At 40.1% G+C, this 25891-nt stretch overlaps 1 protein-coding gene across 2 annotated transcripts in view; it reads left to right on the plus strand.

Moving 5' to 3' along the window:
* FMN2 (formin 2) overlaps positions 1 to 25891 on the plus strand; it is a 366439-nt gene that overhangs the window by 59444 nt on the left and 281104 nt on the right. For both annotated transcript variants that reach the window (XM_044267009.1, XM_044267010.1), the window contains exon 3: positions 24021 to 24168. In XM_044267009.1, the coding sequence (XP_044122944.1) occupies positions 24021 to 24168 (148 nt within the window). The remainder of the gene's footprint in view (positions 1 to 24020; positions 24169 to 25891) is intronic.

The raw sequence follows: 25891 nt of genomic DNA on the forward strand, positions 1-25891 counted from the left end.
TTTTGAAATTCACGAGGATGGTTGGCCTTGCCTTTGGATCTTCTCATCTCATAGTGCCAGGAGGTAGGGCGCGTGCCTGTTTGTTCTAGCTGGAGCTTCCTACCCGGCTTCCTTCTTCCTGGGCCTGTTCCCATGTCATGGGGAACCTCCGCACGAGGGCCCTCCTGCCTGTACTAACCCTACTTCTGGTGTGAGCTGGAGCGTGAGGCGCCCATAGAAACTCAAGTCATGCTGGATACCAAGTTAGCAAATTCTGCTTGTGGAATGCTTGCTGCTCTGCTATACTGATCTGAGCAGAGGAAAAACTTGCTCCTGAGCATTTCACAGATTTTGACCTTCTGGAGTTTCTGCTACCCAACCCCTGCTCTCTTGCACAAAGCTGGCAGCAGTTACTGGAGAAAGCCACAACATGGCGGTCATGGAGTCCACCATGCCTTCCAGAGGCCCAGTCCTGCTGACTTTACACTGCTCAGCAGACAGTCTCTTTCCGTCTGAAATATGCCTGCCTTCTTCTCAACGACCATGTAGTCCCTCGACTGGGACCTGGGACCCTCTAATTTTTACTGGGAAGTTTGCATTTTTATGTAATCTTTCTCTTCCTCTTATATAAAGTAACTCTTACAATAATTGTGGAAAAGTTATTTCTACTTTTTTAATGCTGTTTTGTCCCTTCTTATCCAACATCTGGGCCCATCAGTGAATTTAAGATTTTTTTGAAAACATGTCTGTTCCCTTAGTTTTGAGAATTCACCTTCCTTTACTTCTTTCTAGGAGAATTTGAGGCAATGTACCAGCACTTCCCGAAAACCCCTCTTCACTGGGTTGACTGCAAAACAGTATTTTTTTTTTCTACTTCCTGCTGCTAAAATGTGGGAGCTTCCCAAAACCAAGCCCTTAGATTTCTCTTCCCACTTTCCCCCCCTCCTCTTTGTCTGGACTCCTCCTTCTGTGTAGGCTTACTGACTTTCAGGCAAATTCCTAACTCCAGTCAGGTTCACAAGCCCCAACTGTGTGTATCTGCTTGCCCGCTGGAAACCTCCAGCGTCCCGGTTGGCATCTTAAATTCAGCGTACCTGAAATCAGACTCCTTTGCAAAGATCATCAAGTGGTCCTACTTCCGGAAAGTGGCATTATTCTCACTTTTTCTCCCAGACCAAAACCATGGCTCTGTGGCCCGTCCCTTGTGCCCAGTTGAGCTGCGAGGAGGGTCCGCCCCTTGAACGTCAGGGTGCCTGGATCAGTCCCCCCTAATTCCAGCCCCCCTCCTCATTCTGACCCATTTTTATAGTGACGGAATCTGATTTATTTTACTCTAATTTGCAAGCATGACGGGGAGCTCCCAGTCCGACCTGATGTGCACATGCCGCGACTACATTCAAGGTCCCCTTCACACCTTCTGTGGTACTTGCCCTCCTTCTCCTTTCATTGAGTTGGACTCACTGTCCTTGACACACCCCACAATTCTCTGTCCCTGAGTTGCCGATAGCCCTCTTTTCCTGAATGCTTTCCAGCCGTTATTTTCGGTTTTCAATACTAATTTTCCATTTTTTAAAAGATTTTATTTATTTATTTGAGAGAGAGAGAGAGAGAGAGAAAGAGAGAGAGAGACCATGAGCAGGGGGCAGACGGAGAGGGAGAAACAAACTTCCTGCTGAGCAGGGAGCCTGATACGGGGCTCGATCCCAGGACCCTGGGATCATGACCTGAGCTGAAGGCAGACACTTAACCAATTGAGCTACCCATGAACCACAATTTGTGTTTTTTTAATTTTAATGCTTTTTTAAACCTTCTGAAAAGGTTTTCCTGGTAACCTCACCAAGAAGGAAGCTTACCTTGGTTTGATTACTATAACAAAGGTATTTTCCTATGGTACGTACTATTCTCCTCTATTTTATAGTATATCTGAACCTTTTATACTAGTCTGTGGGATTTTGACTGAAGCACTTGGAGTTTAGACACACTTGGGTTTGAATCCTAGCTTGTGTACCTGCAGCTCTATGATTTGGGCGCAAGTTACTGACTCGAGCCTCAGTTTCTTCATCTATAAAATGAGGAAAATAGAAGGGATTTTGGTGAGCATCAAATGAAATATTGGGCACTTGGGTAAAGTGAAATAGCTTTAGAACACTTATGGTTGAATCCCCAGCTGTTTGAGTCTTGGCTTTGCTCGTACTTACCATGTGGCATTGTTCAGCTCCTTTGTCCTTCTGTGGGTCTCTATTCCTAGATGGTGGATGGGGAGGCCAGCAGTCACGTGTGTTGTCATGGCGATAATGCGACATACAGCAGAATGGGTGCTCAGGAGGGGCAAAGCATGCCAGAACTTTTCCAGGCAAGGTTCCTATGCCCTCTTCTTTTATCTTAGCTCTCAAAAGGTCCTTCTCTCCCTGCGGGCTGGTTGCATTACGACTTTATGGGCAAGGAAGCCAAGTTTTCATGGCTGTTTCTAGAAAAATATGGAACTATGATCTATGATTTAAACCCAGAAGGTACCTGGCTTAAATTTCATGTACTTTTTGTTAGATCATGATAAGCTACTGTGTAGTAGGGGATTCAGTCAATGCTGATATCCGTATCCACGTAAGAGCGACACATCGTCCGTGTCTTAGGAAAAGCTGTGGTCCAGGTGGGGGCAGGGAGCCCACAGACAACCTGAGAAAGAAAGAGAAGTCAACTTCAACAGAGAAAATGCTGCTACAGAACCTACGAAGTGTTGTGGGCATTCGGAAGATGGCACGGTTAACTCTACCTGGGAGAGGACAGAGAAAGGAGGTCTTCACTTCAGAGAGATGCCATCTGAATGTCACTTGAAAGTTAAGTAGAAGTTTCCTAGGTGGAAAAGCCAAGTGGGCCTTGGGAGAAGAACTGACTTCTGTCCCAGGAGCAGCAGCCTCTGAAAGATCTTGGCGCATTCAGGAAATGGTGAACATTCCCGGGTTGGCAGACACAAAGGGCGATAGAGAAGGATGGGAACAGAGAGGGATGGGCCATTGGCCATTTATAAGGATGGCCTCATCTGAGGTCCGAATTCTCTCTCGGGATCGCTGGGGATCTGGAAGGTTTTTAGCACCAGGAAAAGAACGTGTTCACCTTTGCATTTGTTGACGACTTCCTGCATGGTGGGAAGTGAGCTACAGGGGAATCGTGGCTGCTTATGATATTATTGAAATCTTTTAAACTGGGTCTGAGTGGCTCGGATGAGGAGAGGCTAATTCTAGAAACACATGTGAGCTGGACATAATTGGACTTGCTGACTTGCTTTAGGAGACTGAATGGGGATGTGTAGTGATTTTTAATAATTCATAATCTTAAAATTTTTGGTGGACAATACGCAATTTGTTAGTCCATGGGAGGACTTCTTAGCTATATCACAAAAAAAAAAGAGAAGAAAAGTAAAAGAAAGCTGACCATCTGGATACAGGCACATCAAACCTAGTTAGATGCCTTTTGTTTATTGTTTTTGATTTTTAGAGGGGCTAAAAGTTGGGATTTTTATAAATGTGTATCCATGAAAAGAGTCTCAAGCAAAGGTCAACATTCAGCTGGGTTTAAGGCAGATCAAACCATTTGTTTGAATTCCAGACCATGACTGTTTGTGAAATTGTATTTCAGGCTACTTAGATTTTATTGATTACCTGCTCAAAAGCTGTAAGTCTCTGCACAGGGCTTTCTTTTTAATTCATCCACTCTGCTCATGCTGTGTCTTCAAAGGAATTGCCAGAGATGGAAAGCTGAGTCAGGAAACTGGTTCCAGTAATGGTGTGGGAGGCGGTAAGAGCAGGCCTAAGTCTGGAGTAGAGACCCTGCAATTGCCTCAAAGGAGGGATTTTGTCTTTTTTTTTTTAAACTGCTTCCAACAACTGGAGTGTAGAGTGCGCTAGAGCTGGAGATCCTGGTGGGCCCTGGGGGGTGGTGAGAGAATAATCCACCTTTGTTGTGGGAAAGGCCTCATAGAAAAGGTGTGTCAGGACCTATGTCCAGGAAAGGTAAAGCAAACTGTTTTGAGCAAACTGTTGGAATTTGAACATCTGTGGGTTAGTAGGAATCACTGAGGAACTCACACACGTGTCAGATTAATAGACACAATTGTTAACCATCCGAGTCATAATACATGGGAAAGATGAGAAGAAAGAAAAAAAGTCTAGAAAAATACAGATACATTTTGCTACTTGAGAAGGCTTTTAAAATTTTTAGGAAGAGTGGCACAGCAACAGAATAATGCGATATTAAGCTCCTTTACTTTTAATCATACTTGCTGAAATCTAGAAAATGAAAGTTAAATTTTGTTTGGTTTTGGTGATAGCGGGAGTGTAACTATCAACTTTATAAACCATGAATTGATCTGACTGCTTACATTGTTTACTGTGAGAAAATACTGCTTACCTTACAGTGCTTTGCTAATACTCAGTACTTTGTAGGCTGGCCCATCTTCCGAAGCTGGTGAGGTGTAGACAACTGTGTCGCATTTCCCAGCGCATCTGCAATAAAGTAGTTGCTCGCCAGTAGTTACTCCCAAGAACCAGAGTGCGCGTGGGGCAGAGAGAAGCGTGCAGGAGCGTGTGGCTTCATGCTCGGGTGCTCTCTTACTCATCGTTGTGTTAGTTCAGTGCTTTCCTTGAAATGTCCGTTACAGAGAGAGGCAGTAACTTCTGTTATGGCCACGCACTGCTACGTGCTGCACGATTTATTTCTACTTTTTCTGGAAGAAGTAGCACAGTAAGGCAGCCTCCTTCATGGCTACATTATATGAAGGTGAAAGTAGTAAATGATTATAACATTAACTATTGCTAATAATTGTGTTTATTGAATACTTACTAGAGCTTGAAGTGCTGTGATTTGCAAAAATTGGATCGTGCTTTCCTCATTTTACAGAAGAAGTGTTGACATTCAGGGGAGTTAAGTAACTCGTTCAAAATTGAGAGTAGAAACCAAGGTTTCAATTAATTTTTTTTTTAACTCTAAAAGTACCCTCTTAATTGCCATGAGAGCCTACCTTTTCCACTTGTTTTTTTATTTCTGTCAGCTGGTAATGCTAGAAGCTGTGTTAAATATTGAATCCAACCAGATGCCAAGTTATATTCAGCTTGGATTGTTTTTTTAAAAAAACATTATTTTTCAAGGTCTCAGAATTGTAAATTCTGTGTATTACAGGAAAGCTTACATGCTTAGTTGGATGGTGGAAAATCTTGCTTTCTTTTTAAGGATTTGCTATGACCTTGGGTAAGTCGACTGACCTTCTTGGGTGATATTCAGAGCATTATTGATGTTATTTAATGCATTCTTATTAATGCTATAAGCAAGATTGTTTAACTATGCTTCCATCCTAATGTTTGATAAGGAAAGAGGCATTTCGACTTAAGGGATCTCCCCCCCGCAATAGTCAGCCAACGATTCAGATGTCAAGTTGAACAGAAATGGACTTCTAAATATAGGTCAAATACTTTCTAAAATCATGTAACCGTGTCTCCTTCCCCATGTCCACACTGGATCCTCCCACTAAGAGGATCTCTGCAGGTCCTGCGCAGTTCCGTTTCCTTTAATTCTGTGCTTCTATTTTATTTGCATTATGTTGCTGATGATGGACTAATCTTGTTACAATGGACTCATAAGAAATTGAGAAGTTGGCCTATTTGTTCAACCAATATAAAATTACAAAGATTACCTTTTCATGTGGTTTTCAAAATATAACTTAAGAAAAATATTTAATATCGGTCTTTATCTGGTACACTGGAGTTTAAATTTCAGTTCCTGTAGCTTTATTAGAAATGAAGGGTATTGCATTAGTGTCTTCTAAACACCTCTGCTCTTTTGGAAGATATTATCCTTTGTTCCAGGCTCAATATACTTTTTCTCTGTTCTTATTTCTAACTCCTTTGTCTTTTTTTTTAAAACACTTTCTGGCTTTATTGGATAGTTAAATCCTCACTCCTTTCAAACCTCAAGCATCAGTCTCTGTTGTTGGTATGGAGTTCAAAATAGTACTCCTCACTCTTCTAAGAGGCAGGTATGGCTTTGTCCTGATTATGGGAAGTGGAAGGCTAGTGGAATAAACTAGTAGCATCTTCAAGGTGAAATACACTTTGTTCCAAACTCAGAGCAAGTCAGAAAGCACCTGTGCAGCATCATTACAGGGTCAGAAGAGAGAGTGGGAAGAGATCCCAGCCCATTTATGTGCAACTCTGATTGCCATTTCTTGTTCTTGGTGCTAGTTACAAATAACACAGGTTCACTGAGAGGTTTTGAAGAATATATGAAAACTCAAGAGAAAGTAAAAGCATCCATACTTCCATGACCTTGGGCTTTTATAAATTTTCAAACTCTCTCATTGAACAAGATTTATTTATATTATGTGTTATCTATACATATGGATAGTTTACTTTTAGTGTTAATTTTGTACACACTCCTATCTTTTAAAATGTTTTTGTCATTAATAAAACAAACTTGTTAACATGATGAAGAAAACCTGGGGGCTGAGGTGGCTTCATTGGTGAGTTCCACTAAACCTTAAAGGAAGAAATAATACCAGTCCTACATAAGCTATGTCCAAATACAGAGAAGGGGACTCTGTCCTACTTATTGATGAGGCGAAACTTTCCCTGATACCAGAACTAGACAGAGTCACTAGAAAATTACAGAGAAGTATCCTTGATCAAAACATAAGTAGGAAATTCCCTAACAAAATATTTGGACCATTAATCCAATAATATATAAAAAAGAATGTGAGGTTGGTTTAACATCTGAAACTCAACAAAGCATAAAGAAGAAAATTACATAATCTCAATAGACACGTAGAAAGCAGTTAGCAAAATTCAGTGCTCGTTCATAATAAAAAGTCTTGGAAAACTAGGAAGAGGAGGGAAGGGCCTCATTCTAGTAAGTAGAAGCCGATGAAGCCAAGAGCTGACGAGTGTAATGGTGAAAGACAATATTTTCTCCCAAACAATGGAAACAAGTTAAGGACACTCATTTTTACCATTTCTACTCAACATTATACTGGGGATTCTAGCCATTGAACTAAGGCAAGAAAAATGAATACAAGACACAATGATTAGAAAGGACTAAAACTTTCTCCATGTGCAGATGGCATGATTGTTTATGTAGAAAATTCTGGTAACAGTACTTTTTTTGTTTCAAGATTTTATTTAAATTTATTTATTTATTTAAATTCCATCTAGTTAACACAGAGTGTAGTAGAGTTTAGTGATTCATCATTTGTAGACAACACCCAGTGACCATCCCAAGTGCCCTCCTTACCCGTCAGCCATTTCACCCAGCCCCCTGCCCGCTTCCTTCCAGCCGTCCTGAGTTTGTTCTCTGTCGTTAGGAGTCTGTTTTATGGTTTTTCTCTTTCTTCCCTCCCGCCATGTTTATCTGTTTCATTTTTTAAATTCCACTTAACGAGTGAAATCATTTGGTGTTTGTCTTTGACTTCCTTCATTTAGCTCCATCCATGTTGTTGCAAATGGCAAGATATCATTCTTTTCTTTTATGGCTGACTATATTCCGTTGTGCATATATATACCACATTTTTTTATCCCCTCCTCAGTTCTGATGGCAGTACTAAACAACCAATAGAACTAACATATGAATTTAAGAAATTTATGAAGCAGAGGCAAACATACAAAAATCAATCATATTTCCGTGTCCTAGCAAAGAACAACTGGAATATTAAGTTGAAGAAACAATACCGTTTAAAGTAGCGCGCTGACTGGTATTTATTTATTTTTAAAGGAGTAGGATTTTTTTTTTTAAAGATTTTATTTATTTATTTGACAGAGAGAGCACAAGTAGGCTTAGAGGCAGGCAGAGAGAGAGAGAGAGGGAGGAAGCAGGCTCCCCGCTGAGCAGAGAGCCCGATGCGGGACTCGATCTCAGGACCCTGAGATCATGACCCGAGCCGAAGGCAGCGGCTTAACCCACTGAGCCACCCAGGTGCCCTTTTTTAGGATTTTTAAAAAATATTTTTTAAAAGATTATTTATTTATTTATTTGACAGAGATCACAAGTAGGCAGAAAGGCAGGCAGAGAGAGAGAGGCGGGAGGGGGGGAAGCAGGCTCCCGCCTGAGCAGAAAGCCCAATGCGGGGCTCGATCCCAGGACCCTGAGATCATCACCTGAGCCGAAGGCAGAGGCTTTAACCCACTGAGCCACCCAGGTGCCCCGATATTTAAATAAAAATTTGGAGAAAGAGAAAAGTGGCATGACAAACATGGAATAGGTAGAGATAAAATTTAACAAAATCTAAGCCAGATCCCTACGTTGAAAACTACTTAACATTGTTAACATTGTTACTTAAAGAACTAAGTAAATGGGAGATTTTTCATCAAGAACTGGAAGATTCATTATTAAGATGTCACTTTAATCCCAGATTGATCCGGAGATTCAAACAATCCCCATAATCATTCCAGCAGGCATCTTGTACACATTGACAATTGATTCTAAAATATATGTGTTTTTTTTAAAGATTTTATTTATTTGACAGAGAGAGATACATCGAGAGAGAGAGAATACAAGCAGGGGAATGGGAGAGGGAGAAGCAGGCTTCCCATTGAGCAGGGAGCCTGATGTGAGGCTCGATCCCAGGATCCTGGGATCATGACCTGAGCTGAAGGCAGAGGCTTAATGGCTGAGCCATCCAGGCGCCCCCTAAAATGTATGTTGAGGTGCAAAAGATCTAGAAAGATAAAAATGGTCTCAGAAAAAAATAAAGTTGGCGGACTAACAAGTACTACCTGATTTTAAGACTGATGGTAAAACTCCGTCTGTTAGGACATTGTGCTCTGGGCGTGAGAACATACTTGTGGACCCAGAGATCAACGGAACAGAATAGAGCTCCTAGGAATTAAACCCACATATACGTGGTGAGTTTATTTCTCAATATATCTATCGTGGCAATTCAGTCTTGTTAAGAGAGGGAGAGAGAGGGAGAGAGAGTGTAGGCAGTGGGGTAGGGGCAGAGGAAGAGGGACAGATGATACACCTTAAGCGCCACACTCATAATGCAGTTGCACACGGGGCTCGATCTCACAACCCTGAGATCATGACCTGAGCGGAAATCAAGAGTCCGATGCTTAACTGACTGAGCCAGCCAGGAAATTCAGTTTTTAAAAAAGCTTTTATGCTGGGAAATACAGCTTACATATAGAAAAGTACAGAAGTGTAGCTCAGTGATTTATCGCGGACCTATCCCCTGTGTCACTGTTGCCTCGGTCAAACAGTCAAACATTGACAGCATCTCAGAAACGTCCTCTGATTCCCATTCCTTGCGGCCAAGGTGATTGATGTCCTGACTTGTATGGGAATCACAACTTACTTTTCCTTATGATTTTACTACACTGGTTTCAGTCCTAAAATACCATAGTTTAATTTTATCTGCTTTTAGAATTTTGAGTCCTCCAAAGTTTGCATTTTTCTGGGTCTGTTTCTTTTGCTTACATTCAGTTTGTATTTGTGCAGAGTTATTGTTCATTTTCTTTTTTGTAGAGTCTCTCCATGGTATGAAGATTTCAGATTTTGTCTAGCTGTTCTGCTGTTTATGAACATACCAGCTTTCTGTCTTGAGTGATACAAATAATGCAGTTATGGGTGTTTGTGAACATGTCCGTGGATGACCATGTACACATTTCTGTTGGGTATATCCCAAGGAGTACAACTGCTGGGCTATAGGACATGCATGTATTCAGTTTTATGAAATGTGGCTTAATGCTTTTCCAAAGTGCTTTTTTACCAATTTACAGTTTCATCAGGAACATATGAGAATCCGCATTGCTTTACCTTCTTGGCAATTTTGGTATTGTCACTTTTATTATTGTTATTGCTACTATATTGATGACTTTAACCACCTTGATGGATGTGTAATGCTATGCCATTCTGATCTGAACTTACCTTTCTTTGGTCATTATTGTAGTGTTATTTTCATACATTTATTTGTTAGTCTACTTTGAAGCTTCTTACTCATTTTTCTATAGGTTGCTTATAATTTCTTGGTGACCGTAGCACTCTTTATTATGGACTCGAATCCTTTGTTTTACTTTATGGTGTCTTCCAGTGATTCCTTTGAACGTAGTCCAAATTGGGGCGCCTGGGTGGCTCAGTGGGTTAAAGCCTCTGCCTTCTGCTCAGGTCATGATCTCAGGGTCCTAGGATTGAGCCCTTCATTGGGCTTTCTGCTCAGTGGGGAGCCTGCTTCCCCCTCTCTCTGTCTGCCTCTCTGCCTACTTGTGATCTCTGTCAAATAAATAAATAAAATCTTAAAAAAAAAGTAGTCCAAATTATTAGCCTTTTCCTTGACAGCTAGTGCATCAAATGCCCTGTTTAAAAGTCTTTGCCTGCTGTACAAGCAACAAGATGTCTTCCTATATTATCTTTGCAAAGCTTTGTTGCTTTGTCTTTTCTATATTGATATATAGTTACCGTAGACATTTTAGGTGTATAAGGTGGAGAGGTCCTACATTATTATCTGTCTGATGGGTAAGAGACTGGAATGTGGATCTCTGTTCTACTCTATTGTGTGTTTGTGCATTCCGGCCCAACTTCTACTATGGTACGCTAGGGCTGCATTACCCTCTGTCTTCATGTCTAGAATAGACTTCATGTCAAGTTAAGAATTCATGTCTTTCCACTTTGAGTTTTTTAAAGATGGAGGTCCTCTTACTATGAATTTTAGAAGCAGTTTGTCACATCCACTGAAACGTACATGCATACATGGGATGGTGATTATAAGTGCATTTAATTTTAACTATCAGTTTGGAGAAAAGTGAAACAACTGAGACTTAAATCCACAAAGGTAATAAATCCATTCATATGTATTTAAGTCATTTTTATTTTCTCTCATTGCAGTTCGATAGGTTTCTTCCTAGAGGCCAGGTACATTTTTATTCAGTGGCTCCTTAGGGATTTGATTTTTTAAATGCTAAAGTACTATGTTAGTTAAGTTGTATTTCATGTACAGCCCTGTGTAAATTTAAGGTGTACATGTAGTTTTGATATATTTATATTGTAATAAGATTGCCATGGTAACCTTAGCACCTCTATCTTGTCATATAATTATCGTTTCTTCTAGTATTGGGAACAATGGAAATCTGGCCTCTGAGCAGTGTTTGCAGTATGGCTTTGTTGTCCCTCATCACTGCTCTGTATTAGGTCTTCGGGACTTAGTTTTCTGTTTGCAACTATGTGCCCTTAAACATCTCTCTCATTCCCCCCTCCCCCCAGCCCCTGGTAACTTCCAGTTTACTCTCTGCTTTTACAGTGACAATTTTAATGAAATAATTAAAATTAATTAATTTTAATAATTATTAATATAATAATTTCCATGTATAAGAGATACCATTTCTCTGACCTCATCTCAGCATAACGTCCTTGAGATCTATCCATGTGATGGCAAATGGAGAATTTCCTTTTCTCTCATGGCTGAATAGCATTTCATTATATATTTATACCACATCGTCTTTGTCCACCCACCTGCGGATGAACACTTAGGCTGTTTCCATCTCGTGGCTGTTGTAAATAATGCTGCAGTAAACGTGGGAGGCAGATCATCTCTTCAATACCATATTTTCATTTCCTTTGGACATGTACCTAGAAGTGAAAGTACTGGTTCATACAGCAGTTGTATTTTTTTAATTTAAATTTTAGTTAGTTAACACACAGCACAGTATTGTTTTCTGGAGTAGAATTCAGTGATTCATCACTTACATACAAACCTAGTGCTCATCACAGGTGCCCTCTGGAGTAGCCATCACCTGTCTAGCCCAGCTCCCCAGTCACCTCCTTCCATACGCCCTCAGTTTGTTCTCTATCCTCAAGAGTCTCTAATGGCTTGTTTCCCTCATCCTTTTTTTCTTTACCCCCTTCCTACGTGTTTGGCTGCTTTTTCTTAAATTCTACATGAGTGAGGTCATACAGTATTGTCTTACTCTGGCTGACTTAAATTAGCATAATATGCTCTAGCTCCATCCAAGTCGTTGCAAATGGCAAGATTTCTTTCTTTTTGATGGCTGAGTAATATTCCAGGTGTGTGTGTGTGTGTGTGTGTGTGTGTGTGTGTGTGTGTGTAGGCCAAAACTTCTTTATCCAGTCATCAGTTGACGGACATACAGTTGGGCTCTTTCTGTAGTTTTGCTGTTGTTGATGATGCTGTTTAAACATCGGAGTGCACGTACCCCTTTGAATCTGTGTTTTTGTTTTCTTTGGGTAGATACGTAGCTGCAATTGCTAGGTCATAGGGTAGCTCTATTTGTAACTTTCTGAGGAATCTCCAAACCTTTCCGGAGTGGCTGCACCGATTTGCGTTCCCACTAACCGTGAAAGAGGGTTTCTTCTCCCTGTCCTTGCCACCACCTGTTGTTTCTTGTGTTGTTGATTGTAGCCGTTCTGACATGTATGAGGTGGGATCTCATCATGATACTGATTTATATTTCCTTAATGAAGATCATATTGAACATCTCCTCATGCGTGTGTTAGTCATCTGCGGGTCTTCTTTGGAAAAAATGTCTTCATGTCTTTTGCCCTTTTCTTAACTGGATTATTTGTTTTTTGGATGTTGGGTTTGGTAAGCTCTTTATAGATTTCGGATACTAACCCTTTATCTGATATGTCATTGGCAAATCTTCTCCCATTCTGTAGGCTAGATTTAGTTTTGTTAATTTTTCCTTTGGTGTACAGAAGCTTTTTATTATGATGAAGTCTCAGTAATTCATTTTTGCTTCTGTTTTCCTTGTCTTTGGAGGTGTGTCTAAGAAGTTGGGGCGGCCAAGGTCAAAGAGGTTGTTGCCTGTGTTCTCCTCTAGGGCTTTGATGGTTTCCTGTCTCACATTTAGGTCTTTCATCCATTTTGAATTTGTTTTTGTGTGTGGTGTAAGAAAGTGGTTCAGTTTCATTCTTCTGCGTTTTGCTGTCCAGTTTTCTCAACACCATTTGTTGAAGAGACATTTTTCCATTGGACATTCTTTCCTGCTTTGTTGAAGATTAGTTGGCCATATAATTGTGGGCTCATTTCTGGGTTTTCTATCCTGTTCCATTGATCTATGTGTCTGTTTTTCTCCCAACCCATAATGTCTCGATGACTACAGCTTTGTAATAAAGCTTGAAATCCAGAATCATGATGCCTCTAGTTTTGATTTCTTTTTTCAGAATTGCTTTAGCTTTTGAGGTTTTTCTGGTTCCACACAAATTTTGGGATTGTTCTAGCTCTGTAAAAAATGATGATGTTATTTTCATAGGGATTGCATGAAATGTGTAGATTACTTTGGGTAAGATAGACATTTTAACAACGTTTGTTCATCCAAACCCGGAGCATGGAATGTTTGTCCATTCCTTTTTGTCCTCTTCCATTTCTTTCATAAGTGTTCTGTAGTTTTCAGAGTACAGATCTTTAACTTCACTAGTTAAGTTTATTCCCTAGGTATCTCACTGGTTTTGGTGCAGTTGCACATGCGATTAATTGCTTGATTTGTCTTTCGCTACTTCGTTATTGGTGTATTAAAGTGCAACAAATTTTTTAAAAAAGGATTTTATTTATTTATTTGACAGACACAGATCACAAGCAGAGAGAGAGGAAGGGAAGCAGGCTCCCCACTGAGCAGAGAGCCCAGTGCGGGCCTTGATCCCAGGACCCTGGGATCATGACCTGAGCTGGAGGCAGAGGCTTTAACCCACTAAGCCACCCAGGCGTCCCATAAATGCAACAGATTTTGCAGTTGATTTTATATCCTGCAACTATGATGAATTCCTGTATCATCCTAGCAGTGTTTTGGTGGAGTCTTTCAAGTTTTCTACATTGAGTATCATGTCGTCTGCAGAAAGTGGAAGTGTGACGGCTTCCTTGCTAATTTGGATGCCTTTTGTGTCTTTTGTTGTCTGATTGCTGAGGCTAAGACTTCCAGTACTATGTTAAAAAGTAATGGTAAGAGTGGACATCCCTGTCTTGTTCCTGACCGAAGGGAAAAGGTTCTCAGTTTTTCCCTTTTGAGGATGGTATTAGCTGTGGGTCTGCTGCTTGTGGCCTTTATGTGTTGGAGTATATTCCATCTGTCCCTGCTTTGTGGAGTGTTTGTATCAAGACAGGACGCTGTATTTTGTCAGGTGCTTTTACTGCCATCTGTTGACAGGATCACATGGTTCGTATCCTCTTTTCGTAGTGTGGTATCACATTCATTGATTTGCTAATATTGAACCAACCCTGCAGACCAGGAATAAATCCCACTTGATCATGGTGAATAATTATTTTAATGTCCTGTTGGATTCGATTTGCTAGTATTTTCTTGAGAATTTTTGCATTCATGTTTATCTGGACTCTTGACCTATAATTCTCCTTTTTAGTGGGGTCTTTGTTTGATTTTGGAATCAAGGTAATGCTGGCTTCATAGCAGCTGTTTGGAAGTTTTCCTCCCACTTCTATTTTTTGGAACAGTTCGAGAAGAATAAGTTCCAACTCTTCCTTAAATGTCTGCTGGAATTCCCCTGGGAAGCCATCTGGTCCAGGACTTCTGTGTTTTGGGAGATTTCTGACGACCGATTGGATTTCTTTGCTGGTTATGGTTTTCTATTTCTTCCTGTTTCAGTTTTGATAATTTGTAGGTTTCTAGGAATTTGTCCATTTCTTAAGGGATTGCTCAGTTGTTGGCATATGATTTTTCATAGTACTGTCTTACTGTTTGTATTTCTTTTAAGTTGTGATCTCCTCTCTCATTCGTGATTTTACTTATTTGGGTCCTTTCTCTTTTCCTTTTGATACTTCTGGCTAGGTGTTTATCAGTTTTGTTAATTCTTTTGAAGATCCAGCTCTTAGTTTCATTAATGTGTTCTACTATTTTTGTTTGTTTTGTTTCTGTATTCTTTATTTCTGCTCTGATCTGATTTCCTTTCTTCTACTGGCTTTAGGCTTTATTCACGCTTTCTTTTCTAGCTCCGTTAGGTGTAAAGCTAGGTTGTGTACTTGAGACTTTTCTTGTTTCTTGAGGAAGGCCTTTAGCGCAATATAGTTCCCTCTTAGGACTGCCTTTGCTGCATCCCAGATTTTTGGACTGTGATGTCTTTATTTTCATTTGTTTCCATGTATATTTAAATATTTCTTCTTTAATTTCCTGGTTAATCCATTCATTCTTTAGTAGGATTTGTGGTTATTCCAATTTTTTTCTCATGGTTGACTTCATTTCATAGCGTTGTGGTCTGAAAATATGCATGTATAATTGTGACCTTTCTGTACTTGTTGAGGATTGATTTGTGACCCAGTATGTGATGTTCTGGAAAATGTTCCATGTGCACTTGAAAAAAAAAATGTGTATTCTGCTGCTTTAGGATGAAATGTTCTGAATATATCTGTTAAGTCCCTCTGATCCAGTGTGTCATTCAAAGCCCTTGTTTCCTTGTTGATTTTCTACCTAGATGGTCTGTCTTTGGCTGTTAATGTTGCCTACTATTATTGTATTATTATACATGAGTTTCTATATGTTTATTATTTATATATTTGAATGTTGTAAGTGGAGAACATAAATATTTACAATTCTTAGATCTTCTTGATAGATAGACCCCTTATTATGATATAATGCCCTTCTTCGTCTCTTGTTATGGTCTTTGGTCTAAAATCTAGTCTGTAGGGATGCTTGGATGGCTCAGTCAGTTAAGCATCTGCCTTTGGCTCTGATCATGATCCTAGGGTTTTGGGATTGAGTCCCACATTGGACTCCTTGTTCAGCAGGGAGCCTGCTTTGTCCTAAGCCTGCTCTTCCCTTTGCTTGTGCTCTGTCTCTCTCTGCCTCAAATAAATAAAAGTCTTCAAAAAAATAAAGTAAAATCTAACTTTTTGAGGAATCTCCCTATTGTTTTTCAGTTTGCATTTCCACCAACAATGGAAAGGGATCCTTTTTGTCCACATCCTTGTCACACCTGTTGTTTCTTGTGTTGTTTTTAGTTACTCTTACAGGAGTGAGGCGCTATCTCATTGTGGTTTTGATTTGTATTTTCCCTGAGGATCAGTAATGTTGAACATTTTTCCTGTGCCTATTGGTCATCTGTAGGTCTTTTTTTGGAAAAATGTCAGTTTATGTCTTCTGTCCATTTTTTCATTGGATTGTATTTCTTCGTGTTGACTTCTATAAGTTCTTTCTATATTTTGGATTTGGGTGTTGACTTCTATAAGTTCTTTCTGTATTTTATTAGATATGTCATTTGCAAATATCTCCTCCCATTCTGTAGGTTGCCTTCTTGTTGAGCTGATTGTTTTCTTCCCTGTGCAGAAGTTTTTGTTTTGATGTAGTCCCAATAGTTTATTTTTGATTTTATTTCCCTTGTCTCAGGACACCTCTGTAACGGGAAATTGCTACAGCTAATGTCAACGAGGTTAGCACCAGTGTTCTTTACTAGGATTTTTATGTTTTCTGGTCTCACATGTAGATCTTTAATCCACTTTGAATTTATTTTTGTGCATAGGCTAAGAAAGTGGTCAGGTTTCCTTCTTTTGCATGTTGTTCTCCAGTTTTCCCAACACCATTTGTCGAAGAGACAGTATTTTTCCTGTGGGGTATTCTTTCTGTTTTGTCAAACATCAATTGAACATATAATTGTGGGTTCACTTCTGGGGTTTCTGTTCTGTTCTATCTTTATAGGTGTCTATTTTTGCGCCAGTACCATACTGTTTTGATCACTACTGCTTTGTAATGTATCTTGATGTCTGGACTTGTGATGCCTGCAGCTTTGCTTTTCTTTTTCAAGACTGCTTTGGTTATTCAGGGTCTTTCTTGGTTCCATAGAAATTTTAGGGCTGTTCTAGCTCTGTAAAAATGCTGGCGGTATTTTGGTAGGGATCGCATTAAATGTGTAGATTGCTTTGGGTAGTGTAGACATTGTAATAATATTTGTTTTTCCAATTGATCAACATGGAATGTTTTTCCATAGCTAAGAAAATAACCCTTTATATTATCCTGAAACATTTTCAATGACTTCAACTCTTCTATAGATTGTCTTTTTGATGTTATCTTTATTATTCTTTTGTGTTTGTCTTTTTTGTATACCCTTCTAGGTTTATAACTTCTGATTTAAATGCCAGCCAGGGATGCTTTGAGCAAGCACATTCACATGGTCTGTTTAGAATTGATTAAGTGAGTGTAATATAATGTTAATTGTGTTAAGATTGTGGCAGAAATATAAGTGTGACAATGATGCAGTGATTTAAAGAAATCTGGAGTAAAGCACGTTGCACTATGATTATAGCTACAGAAGACGTTCAATATAGACAATAATGTACCCAGGGCATGCTGTCATGTGTGCTACTGATGAGGGTTTATTTTTCTAATTTCTCCTTCCCCAGAGCAATTCTGTAGAGTTGTTACTGGCTTTTGTTGTGGTGGTGGTTTTATAATTAAATTGTCAATGCAAGCCAAAATATTAAGAGTACAATTTGGTCCACTGCCATAGATCTACATTTTTTCTGACAGTCATGAAATAAAAGTTCAAATGAGCTAAAATAGGCATATAAATGGATCTTTCATCATTCATCTACTGCTAATTATAATTTATTGCTGGCTTATTACAAAATTAATTATAATGATTAGTAAGAAAACAAAGATATCATTAAAAAAATTAGCTGCCAGTGGAAAGAAAAAGAAAAAATGACAAAGAATAAAATGGAGCCAGGAAAGAGACTGATAAGAAACACATATTCTGGAATTCTGAAACATGTGGCAAGTGGGCCATGTATTTAAGTTTTTTAATAGCCAAAACAATAAACAAATTTGGTTAACACAGTGGTCCAGAAGATGGAAAAAGTAAAAAGAAACTCAAGATGCCATCTAAATATTTAATTTTTTCGGTTAAGCTATAAAATTCTAAGATTGGGAATAAAATTATCTTCAGTACTCTCCTGTAGAAAATTTTGTGCGATGGGATGAATATTTTCAGTTGTCTTCTTTTAATGGTCGTAGCAGTCTCTCTCTCTCAGTGTCACACCCATGCACAGCTTTCAGGTGAAGGCACTCTTGAGGCCGGTAGATCCAGGTATAGCTAAAAGTGCCCTTGGGTGGCTGGAGGTAGATTTTATCTATGCGCTCGGTGGGGGAATATGTTATATTGAAGAAATGGATGAGGGGCATACTTTGCTGCTGTTGTTGTTTTCTCCCTCAGTCAAGCTTAAAAATACTTTTTATGGGGGCACCTGGGTGGCTCAGTGGGTTAAAGCCTTCTGCCTTCAGCTCGGGTCATGATCCCAGGGTCCTGGGATCGAGCCCCGCATCGGCCTCTCTGCTCAGTGGGGAGCCTGCTTCCCTCTCTCTCGCTGCCTAATTGTGACTCCTCTCTCTCTCTGTCAAATAAATAAAAAATAGCTTTTTTTTTAAAAAAAGGAAAAAATATTACTTATGGATAATTGACATAGAGTGTTGTAAAGTTTCAGATGCATAACACAGTTGGCTAAGTGGCCGACTCTTGATTTTGGCTCAGGCCATGATCTCAGGATCCTGGAACTGAGCGCCACATCTGGCTCCACGCTCAGCGGGGGTCTGCTTGAGCTTCTCTCTCTCTCCCCCTTCCCCCACTGTCGCTCTCTCTCCCTCTCTAAAATAAATAAATAAAATTGTACACACTGTTCACCACAATAAATATAGGTACCATCTGTCACTGCACAACATTATCAGTATTATTGACTATAATTCCCTGTCCTGGACTTTTTGTCTTCCTGATTTCCCAGTTTTGTAACTAGAGGTTAGTACCTCTTGATTCTCCTTCACCTATTTCTCCTATCCCTTCTGGCAACTACCAGTTCTCTGTATTTATAAGTCTGTATCTCTTGTTTATTTATTCCTTCCTTCCCTCCTTCCTCTCTCTCTCTCTCTTTCTTTCTTTCTTAAGATTTTATTTATTTATTTGAGAGAACAGAAGTGAGAGAGATCACAGAGGGAAAAAGAGAGGTAGACTCGTCACTGAACGGGGAGCCCGATGTGGGGCCCTCTCCCAGGACCCTTAGGTCATAATCTGAGCTGAAACTTAACCGTATGAGCGAGCCAGGTGCCCCTCTTGTTTGTTTTCTCATTTGTTTTTCTTTTTAGATTCCACGTATAAGTGAAATCATATAGTATTTGTTTTTCTCTGATTTATTTCACTTAGTGTAATAAGTCCATCTGTGTTACAAGTGACAAGATCCCATTCTTTTTCACGGCCGAGTAATAATCCAGTGTGTCTGTATGTGTGCGGCTGTGTGTGTGTGTGTGTGTGGGCATGTGCCCCACACCTTCTTTATCTGTTCATCTGTTGATGGACTCTTCAGCTGTGTCCATGTCTTGCCAATTATAAATAATGTTGCAACGAACTTAGGAACAGAGGACCTGAATAGACATTTTTCCAAAGAGACATAACAGATAGCCAGCAGAAAGAAATGATTCACAACATCATTAATCACCCCGGAAATGCAAGTCCAAACTACAGTGAGATAACACCCACACTGGTCCGAATGGCTAACAGCAAAAAGACAAGAAATAACAAATGTTGAAGAGGATGTGGAGAAAATGTTACTCTTGTACACTGTGGTGGGGACGCAAGTTGATGCAACAATTGTCAAAAACCATGTGCAGTTTCCTCAAGAAATAAAAAATAGTAATACCATACAATCCAGTATTCCGCTGTGGGTATTCACGCAAGGAGAACTCAAACACTAATTTGAAAATATATATTCACCCTCGGTCAAACTTCTGATATTTGATGGGGGATTGTACTTCCTGGACTATCTGAGATACAGTTCTATATTTTACCACTCAAATACGGATTTATTAGCCTGGTGGACACTTGAGCACGGGCAGTGCTGAGAGTTTCTGAGGAAATGAGGAACCCCAAAGATTTATTCTCACATGTATGGACATCCCATCTGATGAGTTATAGGAATACCAACAGGAAGGGCAATACTTCCTCTCAGAGAATAGTTTAGATTGTACTTTAACATACAGATTAATGGACAATGAAATTTTCTTGCATAAAGCAGTATCAGAAAAGTATTAACCTGACATTTTAAGGTGACAACTAAATCCTCACTTTGACTTGAAAAATCTCAGTGAAGCATTCTTAGACTGTCTAACTCTGACTATTATATTTTCCAATGGGTTCTCTAAAACAAACTATGGATTACAGCTCTGAGTTATTTTGGGGTTATTATTAAATATTTGTCAAGCGTAACTGTTCTTTCTTTTTTGAGATAGTGGGTTTATGGCCTATTTATGTCACTTTTAGTGTGTAATTTTAAATCTTCTGATCTGCCCATGCTGGAAAGCTTATATTTGTTTTCTTTAACAGGAAGAAATGATCCAGTTCAACAAAAGTCAAACAGATTTCAAGAATTTAAAGGAGTGGGAGCAGTGTCATGGGAACATAATCCTGTTTTAACCCAGATATAAAATTATGATTTGATTTGTCAAAAAATTTTTTTTATTGCTCTTGACCCTTGTAGTTCCTTAATACTCATGGTGTGTCTGCTGTGTGTACAGAACAATATTCTGGGGGAAAGGGGGGTTACAGGATATGGTAGTTGGAGCGAGGGGCTAATAAGCCTATATGGGAAAATAACAAATATATTTCTGAAGTGTTAGAAAAAAATAACAACAGAAAAAAAGACACTCGTGGATGGTTGAGGAAAGAACACAGAGCAATCATTAATTAAATTCAAAATTTAGGAACAATCACTGCAAATGCAAAGACAACTTTGGAGACCAGAGTTTGCTGAACGAGCTTCCCATCATAAAGCTAAGATGTAGTGTGAGTTCTGTATCTTGATATGTACATATGATGACAATTTTGAATTCCTCTGAAAAGGACTTTATAAATATAAGAAATGTCCTAATCAAACATAGACTTTAAAAAATCAAAACAAGTAGTACTCATGATGTGTTATTTTTGAATAACAGCATGTCATTTTCATAGCTCTTTCCACATAGTATTTGCTCCGGCTTCATGCCAACCCTATAAAAAAGACTGAGGTAGGCATTTTTCCTGATTTACTGCTGAGAACATCAAGACCTCGTAAAGCTAAGAGATTTGTCTATGGTGCCGCACTGATAATATCTTAGGAGTTTCATCAACTCCCTATTTTTCTTTATATTGCATAATTGCTGATAGGGTTGGTAGAACTGGTGACTTAATAGCTTTCTTTTCCACCTGATAGCCTCAAAGTACCTTTTCAGTCCCCTGTTGAATAAATGAAGGAAAATAAGATTACCAGCTACGGCCATGGCTCGTATTGACAAGCCATCGTTTTATTTCTTTTGTGTCTGGTAATTCTGTTAATCCAGTAGACAAGTAGGGTTATCATCTCGAGTAGTCATCACCCCGTCGTCAGGTGCTAGGGGAGATTTATAGGACCTGTGTACATACTTCATGTGCTAAAGGAGTTCTCGGTCCTTTTGGGGAAAGATCAGATGTACTCAGGAAAGTGGTAAGCCACCCACCTGGGTAGCATACCATTACTCCTCAAAATGAGGGGTGGCAGGTTCTGTATCAGTGTTCTGAGGCAGGAGTGGCCCAGGTGAGGTAGGACTTCAGCTAGACCTTCCCTGAGGGATTTGATTCCATGAGGTGGCAGAACTGGGTAGGCATTGAGTGGAGTGAAACTTGACTGAGGGAACATGGAGAAATGAATTGGGAAGGGGGAGAAAGTCATATAGAAAAATTTAAATGATAGGTTGAAGAGTTGGCATCTGTAGGTGTTAAAAAGCCTTGAAAGAAATCTGTGTTTTGCTTAATTTCTCCATGCTTTGAAGGAGCAATTTTGAGTTGACCATTACGGCATTGTGACATGCTATGGTCCTGGGGTATGGCTAAAAAAAACCTAGAGGACCGACCAGAATTTATTGTTGTTGTTTTTTATTTGAGGTTTATTAAGTGCTTTTAGCATACTTTGTATTTTGGCAGATTGTGAAATCCGAAATGAAACTCTTTATCCCCTTGACTGTTGAGGCCTTTTTTTATATGGCGCCAAATTTGAAGCTGAGGGTCTGTTGCTAAGATGGCGGAGCTCTCTAGGCAAGAGTTCCTTTGTCAGCCAGGGCGTAGCTTGCCTCCCGGGGAGGCATTTGACTCCACTTTCCATGAAACATTCATGTGTTACAGACACAAAAGAGGCAGGAATCTGTGCCTGATGGTTGGCAACAAGCATGGAGACATTCTTCTGACGCGGTGGCTGGATGGTGTCCAGCCTGTGGGGATGAGGGTATCTTCTGGCATTTTTGCCAATTGTCACAAAGTGAATTACTATAGTTTCACCAGGGAGAGCTTATTTTTCACATCACTTTAATTAAACTACTAATTTTAGCAGTGAGAAGCTATTTCTGACATTCACTATGCTACATAGCAAAGCCTTTGGCGTTGATCAAATATGAATAGTTGAAGGAGGTATGGATACCTGAAATGTTTGCCCAGCTCTGCAGTGTGACCCTTGCTTATTTACTTATTTATTTATTTATTTATTTATTTAAATTTATTTATTTGACAGACAGAGATCACAAGTAGGCAGAGAGGCAGGCAGAGAGAGAGGAGGAAGCAGGCTCCCCGCTGAGCAGAGAGCCCGATGCAGAGCTCGATCCGAGGACCCTGAGATCATGACCTGAGGCAAAGGCTTAACCCACTGAGCCACCCAGGCCCCCCGACCCTTTCTTATTGATACAAGCCAATCCCGGGAGTCTGAATGGTCAATCAGGGCCAATGTCCCTAATGGCAAAGCTTAAATCTACAGACGTGTTGTATCTTACTATCTACGCTGAATGGTAGTTTGTGAATTTCTTAGACTAATTTATTAAACACATGATGGAAATAGCAATGCTTGTCCTTGATTAACCCTGTTTAAACTAGAGCCTCAACATGGTGATTATGATATACATATAGATATTTTGTTTTGTTTTGTTTTTGATTTGTTCTCAACCTCTACCATACTGTTGCTTTCTTTGCTTTACTTTATGTGGATCAAAAACTGTGGGGAAATATTCTAAGGAAAGTGTCCCAAAGAGACTGGGGGCTTGGCTTGCACATACTGAGTGCATACGTCCTAAAATGGTTAAACTTGTTATTCCGAAATCCTAAGGAGCAGTTTTCCAAGGTGCTCATAAGCCTCAGGGTGGCCTCCTCTGTGAGATTCCCACTTTGCTCCCTGGCACTAGGTGTACTTTTGAGCCTTCTTCTCATTCTGTCCAGATTCTGTCGGTCTGCGACTGGGAAGCCCTTTCTTTGCCAGACGATGCCTGTCCAATTCTTTTATTCTTGGCAGGTTTATTTGCTTTTTCATGGTTTCATTCCTAACCAGTCCCCAGCCTGGACCCGAGATAAGTTGGTTTCCTAGGCTTTTTGTTGTTGAGGGCAAGGAAGCTGTTATTGTCCCCTAGTGCTCAAGTACGGCCTGTCCTTTGACTTTGCTACAACTGTTTACACCAACTTTAAAGGGACATGATATTCAAATGTCTTAAACATGCGAGTTCAGGGAGGGCTCCAATCGAATGTCTGGACTTTCTGCTCTTATGATTTCTGCAGCCTCACATGGCATCTCTACCACCAAAGAAAGACTTAGATTTTGCTATGGAAAAGAAGTTGAGGGGCACCTGGGTGGCTCAGTCATTAAGGGTCTGCCTTCGGCTCAGGTCATGATCCCAGGGTTCTGGGACCGAGCCCCACATTGGGCTCTGTGCTCTGCAGGAAACCTGCTTCTCCCTCTCTGACTCCCCCTGCTTGTGTTCCTTCCCTCTCTGTGTCTCTGTCATATAAAAAAATAAAATCTTAAAAAAAAAAAAAAGAAAAGTTGAGATAAGTATTGTCCTGAAAGTGAAATGACTTTATGAAGGAATGTCTATGAGCCCACATCAGGTGGTTTGCGGTGCTGTTTTAATGTTTGATATATGCATATATGCAACATGCCCACATACATGTGTGTATACATGTATGATAGACATGTGTGTGTGCATTTATGTGATAGAAATGATGTTGTAGTGCAGTGATCCAAAAACTTTGTTTTTTCATAATTGAATTAAAATAGCTTTACATTTATTTATGTGTTACTACAGCAAGATCAACTTTACACCTGGGCTGCGGTCAGCCAGCCCACTCACTCACTGGACTACACGGAAGGGCAGTTTCCCAGGCGAGCCTCGTCCGTTTGGCCACCATCGAAGCCTCCTAATGAAGAACACGGGCCGAAGGATGCTGAAACAGGTGCGACCCCGGGGGCAGTTTCTTGGGTTACGATCTGCAGCGGCCCCACGTACAACCGCCAGACTCCCGTTACATTGAAAATTGTTACGCTCCACCTTCAAGGCTGCTGAGTCAGAATTTTAGGGAAAGGGACACTGGAATTACCCAGTTATTATTGCGTAGACGCAAATTTGTGAACTAGCGCTTCAGGTGGCGAGCTCTACCCACTGCCCGAGGTGACAGGAGTCATGCACCCTGTGTGGACTGAGCACGACAAAAGGAAATTTCTGTCTGTTGTCTTCAAACGTGGTGTCCACCTTACTTCTCCACTCTGACTCTTCCCTTACTGCTTTCCTTTTTTTTTTTTTTTTTTTTAAGATTTTATTTATTTAACTGAGAGAGAGATCGCAAGTAGGCAGAGAGGCAGGTGGTGGGGGGAGGGGAGCAGACTCCCCGCTGAGCAGAGAGCCCGATGCGGGGCTCGATCCCAGGACCCTGAGATCATGATCTGAGTCGAAGACAGAGGCTTAACCCGCTGAGGCCCCCGGGCGCCCCTCCTTGTGCTTTTTTGATCCTCTTCTTTACCTTCAGAGATGATGGGGACACAGAGATAAAAGTTTCATTGAACAACATTTTAAGTCATCTTTCCAAACCTGTACAGTGTTCAGATGTAGTTATTCTTCTCTAAAATTTTTCTTTTTGGTTGTTTTTCTCTTTGCATCTTTTGTTGTCTTCAAGTATTTTGCGTTATCGGCTGGGAAGATAGCGTGAGATTAATATCAGCTTTATATGAAGACTGGAAGTGGGAAAATGCTTTGTGTTTGTCTAAGGAATTAAGAATCCTATTTGTGTAATCATGTTTTGTGAAATTTGGTTGTTTAATTCCTTTTTTAAAGAAGTTTTTCTGTTTGGTATAATAAACTCCTGACTTCTCAGTGGACCGACTCAGAAGTGGAGAGTGCATCAAAGAGCGTTACTGCCCTTCAGCAATGTGCCCTGCACCAAATTTTCCTCAATAGTAACACAAGTGTTAGAGTTACGAATTTTTACTTTTTGGGGCACCTGGGTGGCTCAGTCAGTTAAGTGTCTGACTCTTGGTTTTGGCTCAGGTCCTGATCTCAGGGTCGTGAGATCAAGCCCCGAGTTGGACTCCACGCTCAGCAGGGAGTCTGAGGTCCTTTCTCTCCCTTTCCCTCTGATCCTGCCCCCGCCCCTCTCTCTCTCTCAAATAAGTTAATACATCTAAAAAAATTAAAAAAAAATTTTTTTCCTCATTGGTTTGTAGAGAGAAAGTCATTAATCTGGATTTGTAATAAAAGAGTATAAGATAAGAGCATGGAGCTTTGTAAGGTCGGGTAAATTTCTTAATCCCTATACTCAGTTTCCTAACCTGTAGAATGTTGATAAGAATAGCATCTACCACATAGGGCTGTTTTGTGAAAATTATCTAAGTGAATGCATGTTCAAGCATAGAGTTAGCAATCAGAATGCAATGTCAGACTCAGTATAATTGTTTGCTATTGTTATTGTTATTATTATTACTTGACATCTTGATTACTTCCTAATGAGTTCCCTTTAAAACCAGCAGTGACCCACAGTGTTAGGGATTTTATTCTAGGCCCCTTTCCAAAGTGAATGTAGTGTTCATAATCCCGTTTTTTTACTCCATCCTGAAGGGATGCTTATACCTTTCTTCTTTCTACTGAAGCCCAGAATGGGGGGCCCACACCCAACCGCATGTGTC

Source organism: Neovison vison, chromosome 10 (assembly GCF_020171115.1).
Source record: "Neovison vison isolate M4711 chromosome 10, ASM_NN_V1, whole genome shotgun sequence".
Taxonomy (NCBI): domain Eukaryota; kingdom Metazoa; phylum Chordata; class Mammalia; order Carnivora; family Mustelidae; genus Neogale; species Neogale vison.